General features: G+C 48.0%; 1 protein-coding gene across 1 annotated transcript in view; it reads right to left on the reverse strand.

Annotated features, from left to right (window-relative positions):
• Nucleotides 1-9,691: 9,691 nt before the first annotated feature.
• LOC127556363 (nectin-2-like) overlaps nt 9,692-12,556 on the reverse strand; it is an 11,238-nt gene continuing 8,373 nt past the window's right edge. The window contains exons 7-8 of the mRNA XM_051989471.1: nt 10,612-10,643; nt 9,692-10,314 (exon numbers count right to left, since the gene is read on the reverse strand). Coding sequence (XP_051845431.1) covers nt 10,210-10,314; nt 10,612-10,643 — 137 coding nt within the window. The 3' untranslated portion in view covers nt 9,692-10,209. The remainder of the gene's footprint in view (nt 10,315-10,611; nt 10,644-12,556) is intronic.

The raw sequence follows: 12,556 nt of genomic DNA on the forward strand, positions 1-12,556 counted from the left end.
AAAGAGAGGGGGAGAGAGGAGGGAGAGAGAGAGAGAAAGAGAAACAGAGAGAGAGAGAGAGAGAAACAGGAGAGAAAAAGAGAGAGAAAAACAGACAGAAGAGAAAAAGAGAGACAGAGAGAGAGAGAGAGAGAGAAAAGAGAGGGGGAGAGAGGAGGGAGAGAGAGAAGAAAGGGAGGGAGGGAGAGAACAAGTGAGAAAAAGAGAGAGAGAGAGGGAGAAAGAGAAAGAGAAACAGGGAGACAGACGGAGAGATGAGACCAGCTCAAGGGCCTTGCTGAGGAGAAAGTATGCTGCCAGACTGGTGGAAAGTTCGATTGATAAAGTTCGTTTGTTGCTCTGAGTCAGGCTTTGTACACTCTTTATGCCAGTGTTGCAACAGCACCATCCACCATCATTACGTTAAACAGTAACGAGCTACAGGAACCCTGTCCCACAGCGTAGCCCTGAATGGCCCGGCTGCCACCGCCTCCTGTATCACAGGGGAGTTTAAGGAATGGGATCTTTGTGGATCGATGGCTGGCCGCGCGGGCTCAGGCCCAGACCCTCTTTGTTTAAACTGTTCCCTGGACAGTGTCATTGACCATCGATAAGTGCCTCGTCCAGGCAAGGCCTTGGGTTTGGGGCTGGAGATGCATGTTGGGAAATAAATGGCCTCTCTCCTCAAGCTGGAGGGGCGAAGGCCGTCTTTCATAATACAAAGTCCGATACGAGAGCAAAGGAGGGATCCAGTTGAAGTGCTTTAGGTGGTTCCGAGAACATCTCCAGTTGGGGGGAATTGTGGGAGCGGAGCAGCGCCCGTAACTCAGGAACCAGCATTTGGAGGAGGAGGAGTATGAAAGCCGAAGACTTGGATGACGTCCCGGAGGCGGGATATGTCAGAAGGGGTTGGCAGGTGGACCGCTGTCCCAGGTGGCTGTGTGTGTGAAGGGAAGCACTGCGAATGAGGTTGAGAAGGGAGGATGAAGCTAGATTGGGGAGAACAGGGAGTAGCAGACAAATGCAAGGAGTTTGCATTTCATCCCGGCAGCAATAGGGATCCCCTTGGGAGCTGGCCGCAGGAGCAATAGAACGTGTGGATTTGGAAGTGCAGGCTCTGCGGTGGTCATGCAGTCGTTCCATCACGTCTTGACTCCTTGGGAACACCCGGACCCTCTATTGTCCACTGTCTCTCTCAATGTGGTTCATATTCATTGTTTCCATGGCACTATCTATCCCTCTCAGCCCCTTCCATCCACTCTTTTTTTTTTTTTTTTTACTTTTAATCCTTTCCACCATCAGGATCTTCCGATGAGACCCACATTATGTGGCCAAAGTTTTTGAACTTTAGCTTCACTGTTTGACCTTTCAGTGAATGGCCTGAGGTAATTCTTTCCGGAATGACTGATTTGATCTCTTTGCTGTTCAAGGAAATCTCAAAAAGTCTTTTCCAAAACCATCAAAAAAAAAAACCATAAATCAAATCAAAAGTATTGATTTTATGGTGTTTAGCTTTCCTTGTAGAACTGTGCGTACATTGCTATTGGACGATCCCAGCTTTGCCCCCATGAGCCTTTGCCAGCAAGGTGACCTCTGCTTTTTAGTTTGCCGTCCAGATCTCAGAGTTCTCCTTCCAAGGAGCAAGAGTCGTCATTTTATGGCTGGTCACTGTCTGCGTGATCTTTGACCCCCAGGATTGAAATCTGACACTGCTTCCATTTCTTCTCCGTTTGCCAGGGGTTGATGAGACCGGTTGCCCAGATTTTGGTTCTTTTATGTTAAGCTTCCAGCCAGCTTTTACACTCTCCTCTTTCACCCTCATTGAGAAGCTTCCTAATTCCTCTTCCCTTTCTGCTCCGGACTGGTCTTATAGCCAGAATGACAACAATTTGGAGATTGTCGATGTTTTTCCTGGACACACTAATTCTGGCTTTTAGTTTGTGCTTTTCCCATGATGTTCTTGGCACCTGGAGAGAGTTGGCCATTGGGAGAGCAAGGTGAGCAGCAGAGGAGGATGGGCTGGAGCAGGAGAAACTAGCCAAGACTGTGGGGGCTCGTTCCTCACCTCTCCAAAGTCTCCCAGCATCCTTGATGGGCATAGAAAGATATTCCATTTAACCTTTTGGTTGGTTTTTGAAGGCGATTGGGGTTAAGAGGCTTGCCTTGGGTCACACATTGCCTGGGCTGAATTTGAATTTAGGTTCTCCTGACTCAAGAGCTCCTCCATCACCTGCCATTAGACTTTTTGCCGAGAGATCCGTGGGTCTTCGAAGCTCTGGGGTTCAATTTCTTCCAGCCCTTCTAGGCTAACCTCCTGTTTCTGTCCCCTTGACGTGACTTTCTGAGCCAGAGGGAGCAGGTTTGTTGCAGCTATAATATGGCAGTCAAAGTGAAAGGAACTTGTTGAATTTCCTCTGGTCTCCCCTGAGAAAAGGGGAATGTGCCCAGAGCAGGGGATAATGGATAGATGGCCTATGAACTCGATGGGTAGCAACAAAAAACTAAGTGAAGCTCTTGAATCTGGGAGAATGTGGACGGGGCCATGGAGGGAGTGCACACAGAGATAATTATGTGGAGGGGCGCTGGTGTAGAGGGCTGGAACTCTGCACTGAGATCGGGACTGCCAAGCGCTTGAGGCTAACTCCCGATTGGACGATACTCTATGGGCACATGCTTGGAAAATGGTCCTTTCCGCTATCCGTGCTGGCTCCATGATTGGTGTACAGAGGATTGTAGGAGGGACTAGGGGGTGGAGACAAGCTAGCCAGGGACACACTCTCGGAGAAGAGGGAAGTGGAGATTCTGCTTCCATCCTGTTCAATCCCGTGTCTGGGGATCGAGAATAAAGATTAAGGATTTTTGCTTATCGTGACTATGGCTGATTCTGGGGTGTCCTGGGTACTAGCATGGTTGTCACATTTGCCGCCCAAGCGTGGGAACCGAGGATCCTAACTTTACTGAAGAAGTCTCCGGTGACCAGGAAATAGGGTGAGTATTTAAATAGACAAACAGGGAACTTAACTTTGTTAAGGGCTAAAATAGCAACCTTTTCTAGCTACAGTGGGGCAGATACTGGGAAAAGATCCAGCCCCAGTCCCACCCCCAACCCCACCCCAAAGGAGATCTGCAGGAAGCATACTCAGACTGATAAAAGAGACAGGGCTTATTTATGACTTGGGAGCAGATTGCTGGATTCCTAAATACATTAGAACGTATGTCCTCTTGGTTCTTAGGAGAAGAGATAAGCCTAGATAATTGTAAACTTGTAGGAGATCAACTCTGTGAATATTATAATGACAATGGTTCTGAGTCACTTACCAAAGAAACACTATATATATACAACATAATACAATTGGCCTTAAAAAATCCTGCTAGGGATAGAAAAAAGGAAAATTCTAAAAATGGCCTGATGAGGAAGTATGAGGAAAATGAGGAGGACAAAGTAGGGATTAACAGTGATATCACCAGAGGGGATGGGGAGTTAAGTTCGCATGAAGGGCTTGGTGAAGGGCCTGGTGATTCTGGCTCTCACAAAACAGCTTCAACCCCACCTAAACTGGAACTGGTTCTTGACATGCCCCCATCAACTCCTCCTTCCTAAATGGAGGGGGAAGGAGTAGTGGGAGGGGATGTGACACTACCAGCTCCTCCCCTTCCCCCATCACCCCCTCTTATGACTAGATTGCAAAAGGCAGTAGTTAAAGCTAGGGAAGAAGGTCAGAATTTAAGTGACTTGCAAATGGAAATGTATCCAGTGATTCAAGAATTTGACTCTTCAGGTCAAGAAAGTAGAAAATACGCTCCTTTTGATATAGAAATCCTCAAAGACCTGAAAAAGGCTTGCTCTCTTTATGGGGCTACATCAGCTTATATTAAGATGTTATTATGGAATTTGGCTTATGAAGTCTTAACCACTAGGGACTGTAGATCTATAGCAAGGGCATGCTTAGAACGAGGACAAAACTTGTTGTAGCTTTCTGAATATAGTAAGCTCTGTAGGATATAAGGATAAGGATATAAAGATAGTCAAAGTGGACTTAATCCTCCAATCATTTGTGCCCAACTAACAGGGGTAGGTTCTTATGCAGAAATTTCAGTACAGATTAATTACCCCTTAGCAGCTTATGGGCAAATTGCTGCTGCTACTATCAAAGCATGGACTTCACTTCCCAATAAAAACGATAAGGGTGAAGCCTTCACAAAAATAACATAAGGGCCAAATAAACCCTTTGCTGACTTTGTGGGACATCTGCAGACTGATGTCGTAGGAACTAGTGGTGAAAATACAGTAATAGACATTATGATAAAGTAACTTGCTAAGGAAAATGCTAATGAGGTTTGCAGAAGAATTATACTAGGACTACGCAAGGATGCTTCTTTAGAGGAGATCATAAGACATTGTGCCACAGTGAGCACAAATGCCTTTTATAGCCAGGCTATGATGCAGACTTCCCAAGGTCCCAACATGGGAAGACAGGGTCCCTTCTGGCAAGGGACTTCCAGAGAGACTCATCAATGCTTTCAATGTGGTAAAGTAGGGCATCTGAAAGCTCAATGTTGGTATAGAGACAGGATGAGAAAAGAGGGTGGGAGAACAAGACCCCAAACCCCATGTCCAAAATGCAACAGAGGCTTCCATTGGGCCTCAGAATGTAGACTGATTTAGAGAAATGGGGTGAGGGGCCCCAGGGCCCAAGGCAAACACTTGGGCATGATGGCAGCTGATGGTGCATCCAGAGAGTGCCTAGAAGTCCAGTACCCAGACATGACCAATTAGCCAGGAAGCCATCTGATGGAAGAAAGGGATTACACAATCAACCAGCCAGGAAGCAACCTGATGGGAGAAAGGGATTACACAATCAATTAGCCAGGAAGCAACCTGATGGGAGAAAGGGATTACAATTGGGAAGAATAAAATTCTAAACAGCTGCTTCAACTGAGATACTGCCTGGAGAGGTGAAATCTGTTCTTCTCCAACCTCTGGATCCCTTGCCTCCAGGCACAGTAGGCTTGACTATTTCACCTCCTGAGAGTACTTACAAAACAGTGTCCATCCACATACTGATATGGGAAACTGGGGCACGTGTAGATAATATCCCAGTCACTTATACAGGTAGACAATGTGTGACTTATCACCTAGAAGAAGTAGTAGCATCAGGTTTACTAATACAGACTCCTAACAAACAATCTGGTGATAGTCATCCAGATTCTGACTCCAAGCCAAAAAATCCAGGGATATACTGGACAACAGCTATGACAGCTGACCAACCTATGCTCATTATCTATATAAATGGCATACCATTAGAAGGATTTGTAGACACAGGTGCAGATCATACAGTCATTAGAAGTGCCAACTGGCCTAGTCACTGGCCTAAGATTAAGGCAGACACCTACGTGTCCGGCGTAGGGGGATCAATAGCAGCTGAAGTTAATGCTACCCCTTTGAGATGGATATTTGAAGGTGAAACAGGAGTTTTTACTCCCTTTATAGTTGAAAAATGCCCATCAATCTGTGGGGAAGAGACATTTTACAACAATTAGGATTAAAAATGAGTACCTCGGTTTTTTAGGCAGGGCTGCTGTTGAAGGCCTGCCAACACTTTCACCTGTTCCTATCCAATGGAAAACTGATACACCAGTGTGGATAGAACAGTGGCCCTTAGGTAGCGATAAAATTCAGGCCTTATTAGATATAGTACAGGAGCAGCTTGAACAAGGGCATTTACAACCTTCTCTAAGTCCTTGGAATTCCCCAGTGTTTGTTGTAAAAAAGAAATCTGGAAAATGGGGGATGTTGACTGATTTAAGAAAAGTGAATGAACAGATGGAAACTATGGGAACTCTTCAGCCTGGACTTCCATCTCCTACTCAATTGCCTAGAGAATGGCCTCTTTGGGTCATCGATATTAAGGATTGTTTCTATTCTATCCCTCTGGATAAGGAGAATATGAAAAGATTTGCCTTTTCAGTGCCCAGCATTAACTTAGCTGAGCCTGATAAAAGATATGAATGGACAGTTTTGCCACAGGGAATGAAAAACAGCCCTACTATGTGCCAAATGTATGTTGCTGCTGCTCTTACTCCAGTAAGAAAAACATTTCCAAAAGTTATGCTTTTAAATCACATGGATGATATATTGGGACGTGCATCTGAGGAACAAATGTCAGAAGCAGGTCTACAAAAGACCATGGAAACACTAAGATACTATAAATTGCACATAGCTCCAGAAAAAAATTCAAAGACATGCTCCTTTTCAATATTTAGGATGAAGTTTATCCTAAAGTGCTCACAGTACAAAAACTTTCCTTAAGAACAGAGAAGCTAAACACCTTAAATGACTTTAAGAAATTGATAGGAGATATCCAATGGATGCGTCCAGTGTTAGGCTTGACTACCTATCAATTGCAACCATTATATGACATTTTAAGGGGAGACAGTGCTTTAAACTCACCACGACAGCTTACAAAAGAAGCTCAAGAGGCTTTGCGAGAAGTTGAACTGGCTTTATCCAATGTAGTTGAAAGGGTCACTCAAAACCCCTTGGAAATATTGGTTTTTGCTACATAAGAGGCACCCACAGCAGTCCTTCATCAAGGAAACAGTGTGATAGAGTGGGTGAACCTCCCGGCACAACCAGAACAAAGCCTTACTCCTTACCCAGTGCTTATGGCTAGAATTTTATTAAAGGCCATCAAAGGAGCAGTACAATTATCTGGGACAAGACCTGACAAATTATACACTAATACACAAATTAATGTGTGCTGTGAGACCATCCCAGAGTGGCAAATTTTATTGGCCATGGCTCCAAATTTTGCACACGGGTCTCCCTTAAAGATAACAATTGGCAATGGATTCTTGAAGAGAAGGTTTCTAAAGTTCCTCTTAAAGGACCAACTATCTTTATAGATGCATCCAAACATAATATTTGTGCTGTATACTCTCGTGACTTAACTATAAAGAGAGTAGTCAGAACTGCTTTTCAGTCCACTCAGCAGAGTGAATTGTACGCAATCATCCTAGCTCTTATTATCCAGGAGATGTAAATATAATATCTGATTCAGCCTATTCAGTAGGTACAAAGAATTGCCACAGCCCAAATAAAATTTGTAGCCTCTAATATATATCAGCTCTTCAAGGAACTTCAAGAGCAAGTGGGAAAGCATCCAGGTAAGATCTATATTTTGCATGTCCACTCTCATAGTGGACTTCCAGGTCCCATTTTTGATGGTAATTCAAAGGCAGATAGTCTTCTAACTATGCTGGCCAATATTCCGTATTTCAGGAAGCCCGAGAATCTCATTTTAAATATCATCAGGCTGCTCGAGCTTTACATTTGCAATTTGGAATAATAAGAGAGGAAGCAAGGAGCACCTGTATGGCTTGCATTCCTATCCACACTCCTACACTGCCTCCAGGGAAGAATCCTCATAGTGTGAGACCCAATGAAATTATAAATTATAATTCTTTTATAAATCTTTATAAATCTTTTGGTCGTCTGTCTTTTATCCACGTTGTGGTAGACATCTTTTCAGGATTCACTTTTGCAATACTAGCAGCAAAAGAGACAGCCCGAGTGGTCACTGAATTCCTCACACGAGCACTTGCCATTATGGGTGTGCCACAAGCAATAAAAACAGACAATGGTCCCGCATATACTTCTAAACATTTTGCATACTTTTGTGCACACTATAAGATTTTACACACCACTGGCATACCCCTTAATCCTTAAAGACAGGCAATAGTAGAGAGAAGAAACAGAGACATTAAGACGCTCTTCCAAAAACAAAAGAAAGGGGGAGCCACAGGTAACCCTAGAGAACTTCTAAATCTAGCTCTTTATACTATTAATTTCTTGATTTTTGACAAAGATGCACTGGCTCCGGCAGACAGGTTTTATAACCCACCGGAAGGGCAGTGTCCAGTGAGAGCAGCTCCACTCTCTTTAGATAATCGCCAGGTGATGTGGAGAGACCCAGAAAGTAGTGAATGGAAGGGAACAGATAGGCTAACTGCTTGGGGGAGAGGGTTTGCTTGTATCTCTACAGGTGGAGAAGGAATCATATGGGTGCCAAAGAACCATATTTGCCTTGTCCATCACAGAGAGACAGAGCAGACCCTTAAAACGAAGGAGAAGAACCAAGAAACATTGGATGATTCTGTTGCTGACTGTGCCCACTACTGAAAGAGCCTGGAAGTTATGGCATTTGACTCATGGACATCAAAAATTGTTGGACTTGAAAACCCTCAGGAATCATTGGATTCTCTGAGACATGGTAAGATTGTTGTAGGATCTCAAAACCCTCAGGAATTATTGGATTCTCTGAGATATGATAAGACTGTTGTAGGACTTGAAAACTCTCAGGAATCATTGGATTTTCTGAGAAATGATAAGACTGTTGCAGGACTTCAAAAACTTGGGGGAGATCATTGGATTCCCTCACATGTAAAACAATGGACAATAGATTGCTTTTGGACTATCTCTTGGCTGCTGAAGAAGGTGTATGTGTGACTGTTGTTTACATACCCTCCTTCTAGGACTTCTGGAAATCTCTTATAATACCATATTGATTTTTATTGTTTGTTATATCACTGCTTGCATGTACAATTCATGTCTGTTACACCACATCGAGCCCACTCTGACTGAAGGGAGGGTCATCACTTATAATAGCCTGTGTGTTATTGCTATGTGCTTGTGTAATACCTCCCATGCTGATGGATTTGTGCATACCTGTTTCTAATAAGACCCTCAACCCAGGAACTCACTAGCAACCCCCACTTCCCTTTGGTGCTTTTCATCTCCCTTCCTGAGATGTCGGGGGCAGGGGGGCATGATCACCTCCTTTTTGGTATTGTCACCTCTTTTCCTGAGAAGTCAGGGATGGCGTGACCACCTGTGTTCTAAAACAAAAGAAAGTGGGAGATGTAGAGGGCTGAAACTATGCACTGAGATCGGGACTGCCAAGCGCTTGAGGCTAACTTCTGATTGGACAATACTCTATGGATATATGGTTGGAAAATGGTCCTTTCCGCTATCCATGCTGGCTCCATGATTGGTGTATAGAGGATTGTAGGAGGGACCAGGGAGTGGAGAAAAGCTAGCCAGGAGCACATTCTCGGTGGTAGATGGGGGAAGGTGGTCGAGGAGATTTTGCTTCCATTCTGTTCAATCCTGCATCTGGGGGCGGAGAATAAAGATTAAGGACTTTTGCTTATCCTGACTCCGGCTGATTCTGGGGTGTCCTGGGTGCCAGCGTGGCTGTTGCATGCTGGAGGCGGGGTTTCAGAACTGGGAGCTATCAGGGTAGAGGTGGAGGCCTCTGGTCAAAAGCTGCGGCCCTATGTTTGGATTGTATCAGAATTCACACATCTGGACCTGAATGGGACTGAAAATCCAACCATTTGACAGTTTACCGGAGCATTGTACATTGTAGGCTGGAAGGCCAAAAGCCTAACTTTTTATTTGAGGGTAAGGACATCGAGACCTGGGAAGGTCGGTGACCCAGGCGAAGGTCACAGAAGCAGTAAGTGTCAGAGATGGTGGAATCTGGACCCAGGCCCGCTCGTTCCTGAGCTCTACACTCTACAACATCATGCTACAAACAGGATGTTTTGTTTTGGGGGACTTTGACCCCATCCCTTGCCCTTCCCCCCTGGGGTGAGGGCTGCCTCCCACTTGACCCCTGTTTCTAGTTCTCCACACTAGGGACCCAGATTGGTGGCAGGAGCATTTTATTAATAAATTAAGTTATAAATTATTAAAAATAATTACAAAAATAAAAATATCACAAGTCTTGGGTGAGGAGAGGTCAGGAACCAGAGGATCTCAGCCACTTCTTGTCCTTTCTTTTCAAAGAGAACCAAGAGTTGCAGTGTGTCCCGCTGTGGCTGATCAGGCCTTGGAGTGCTCTGCCATGGGTCAGGCACAAATAGCCCCCCCATGGGGGAGGCTTCTCTAAACCGGTGCATCTCATGTAGGCGCTTGATAAACGCTTGTGGACTGGCCTTCTACTTTTGGATGGGGAAACTGAGGACAGGAAAGAGAAAGGGTCTTGTTCATGCTCATGCACCCCCACCAGTGGCTCCCAGGGGCAGAGTCCAGTGTCCTGATGCTTAAGTCTGAGCTCTTCCTGACAGGCTGGCTCCCATGGAATGGAGGCCAGAGGAGCCTTGGGGGCCAGAAGGGAGCGAAGGGCTGATCCTCTTCCGGCTTGAGGAGGCTGGGAGGCTCCGTCACTCAGCCAGGACTGTGCCATTTGCGTTGGCGTCATCTGCCACGCTCTCCTGGGTCCGCCTGGGTGGATTGCTAGTGGAGGGCACGGAAGCGTAGGAGACTTCCTGCAGAAAACCACAAGGGTGTCATTCATGGGGCTCCTGGTCCTGGGCCGGGGAGGTGGGAGAGGGAAGGGAGGAGGGGGAAGTTTCTAGTCCCACAGCCCCTAGAGCAGTGAGGGCCCTCAGGGCTCATATCCCCACCCAACACCCACAGGTACACAACCCCGAGCTCTGGGCTGAGCCCAGAAGATGCCCCTGGCTTGGGCCTCTGCTCCTGAGCCACTCAAGGGGCCGTGGCCACCCCCCAGTCCCCTCTGCCCCCACTGTGACATCAAGGGAGAAGCAGCAGCTCCTTCTTACCATTTCAGGTAAGTTCCTGTTACAGCTTTGACCTGGAGGAGCAGAAGCAGCTGTGAGCACATGATGTTTGGTTTGGGGGAGCAGAACACTAGTTTGGCCAGGGAAATTTGCCACACAGTACCGGGCAAATCCAGGAAGGGGGCTGAACAGGGGGCCTTTCAGGCTCCTCCCAGCCCTGACATCCCGGGTTCTAAGGGACCTCCCAGCCCTGACATCCCCTGTTCTAAGCCTCCTCCCAGCCCTGACATCCCCTGTTCTAAGCCCCCTCCCAGCCCTGACATCCCCTGTTCTAAGCCCCCTCCCAGCCCTGACATCCCCTGTTCTAAGCCCCCTCCCAGCCCTGACATCCTGGGTTCTAGGGCCCTCCCAGCTCTGACAGTCCCTGTTCTAAGGCTCCCCCCACCAGCCCTGACATCCTCTGTTCTAGGTCTTACCAGCCCTAATATCTCCTGTTCTAAGGTCCCGCCAGCCTTGACATTCCTGTTCGAAACTCCCTCCCAGCTCTGACATCCTCTGTTCTAAGGCCCTTCCCAGCTCTGACATCCCCTGTTCTAAGGTGCCCCCTCCCAGCCCTGACAATCCCCTGTTCTAAGCCCTCCCAGCCCTGACATCCTGGGTTGGGCCCTCCCAGCTCTGACAGTCCCTGTTCTAAGGCTCCCCCCACCAGCCCTGACATCCTCTGTTCTAAGGTCTTACCAGCCCTAATATCTCCTGTTCTAAGGTCCCGCCAGCCTTGACATTCTGTTCTAAACTCCCTCCCAGCTCTGACATCCTCTGTTCTAAGGTTCCCAGCTCTGACATCCCCTGTTCTAAGGTGCCCCCTCCCAGCCCTGACATCCCCTGTTCTAAGCCCCCTCCCAGCCCTGACATCCTGGGTTCTAGGGCCCTCCCAGCTCTGACAGTCCCTGTTCTAAGGCTCCCCCCACCAGCCCTGACATCCTCTGTTCTAAGGTCTTACCAGCCCTAATATCTCCTGTTCTAAGGTCCCGCCAGCCTTGACATTCCCTGTTCTAAACTCCCTCCCAGCTCTGACATCCTCTGTTCTAAGGCCCTTCCCAGCTCTGACATCCCCTGTTCTAAGGTGCCCCCTCCCAGCTCTGACATCTCCTGTTCTAGGCTCCCTCCCAGCTCTGACATTCCCTGTTCTAAGCCCCCTCCCAGCTCTGACATCCCCTGTTCTAGGCTCCCTCCCAGCCCTGACATCCCGGGTTCTAAGGGACCTCCCAGCCCTGACATCCCCTGTTTTAAGCCCCCTCCCAGATCTGACATCCCCTGTTCTAAGCCCCCTCCCTGCCCTGACATCCTGGGTTCTAGGGCCCTCCCAGCCCTTCCCACTTTCTCTCCTAGAACTCCTCTAGTTCTTCTCGTTCTGGAAGCTCCCCCAGCTCCGGGGGCTGGAGTCCAGCTTGGGTGTCAGTGGGAGGAATGTGAATTGCTCAGGAGGCCCCAGTCCTGCCACTTGCTTTGTTTGACTTTGAGAGTCACCCAAACTTCCCTGAGCCTCAGTTTCCTCATTTGTAAAAGGAGGAACGCAGCCCCTGAGCCTGCTTCTTGCTCTCCATCCGGCTCCATCCAGATCCCAGGGTCCGGGGCCAGCTGCTGGCCCCTCCAAGGCTGAGAAAACGGAGGGGGGGCAGTCCCAGTGTCAGGGACGTTGAGAGGGGGAGGGGAGCTCCCGCCGGGCCGCTTGTTGGCAGCGAGCCCCCTGTGCCTGGGCCCGGCGCCTGGGCCCGGGGCTGACGACCGAGCTCACTCTGGCCTCTCCGCCCAGCCGGTTTCACCTCACTTTATCTGATGGTCTCTGGACCCTGCCCCCTGCCCTCCCCAAGCTTCAGCGGCCGTCTCCCTGCTCCGGCCTCCCTCCGCGGCCTCCCCGAGGCCGGGCCTGTCCCTCCGCCCCTCGGCTCCGCCATCCTCGCCACGCCCTCCCTGCCTCGGGTTCCAG

This window comes from Antechinus flavipes, chromosome 3, assembly GCF_016432865.1.
Source record: "Antechinus flavipes isolate AdamAnt ecotype Samford, QLD, Australia chromosome 3, AdamAnt_v2, whole genome shotgun sequence".
Classification (NCBI taxonomy): Eukaryota; Metazoa; Chordata; class Mammalia; order Dasyuromorphia; family Dasyuridae; genus Antechinus; species Antechinus flavipes.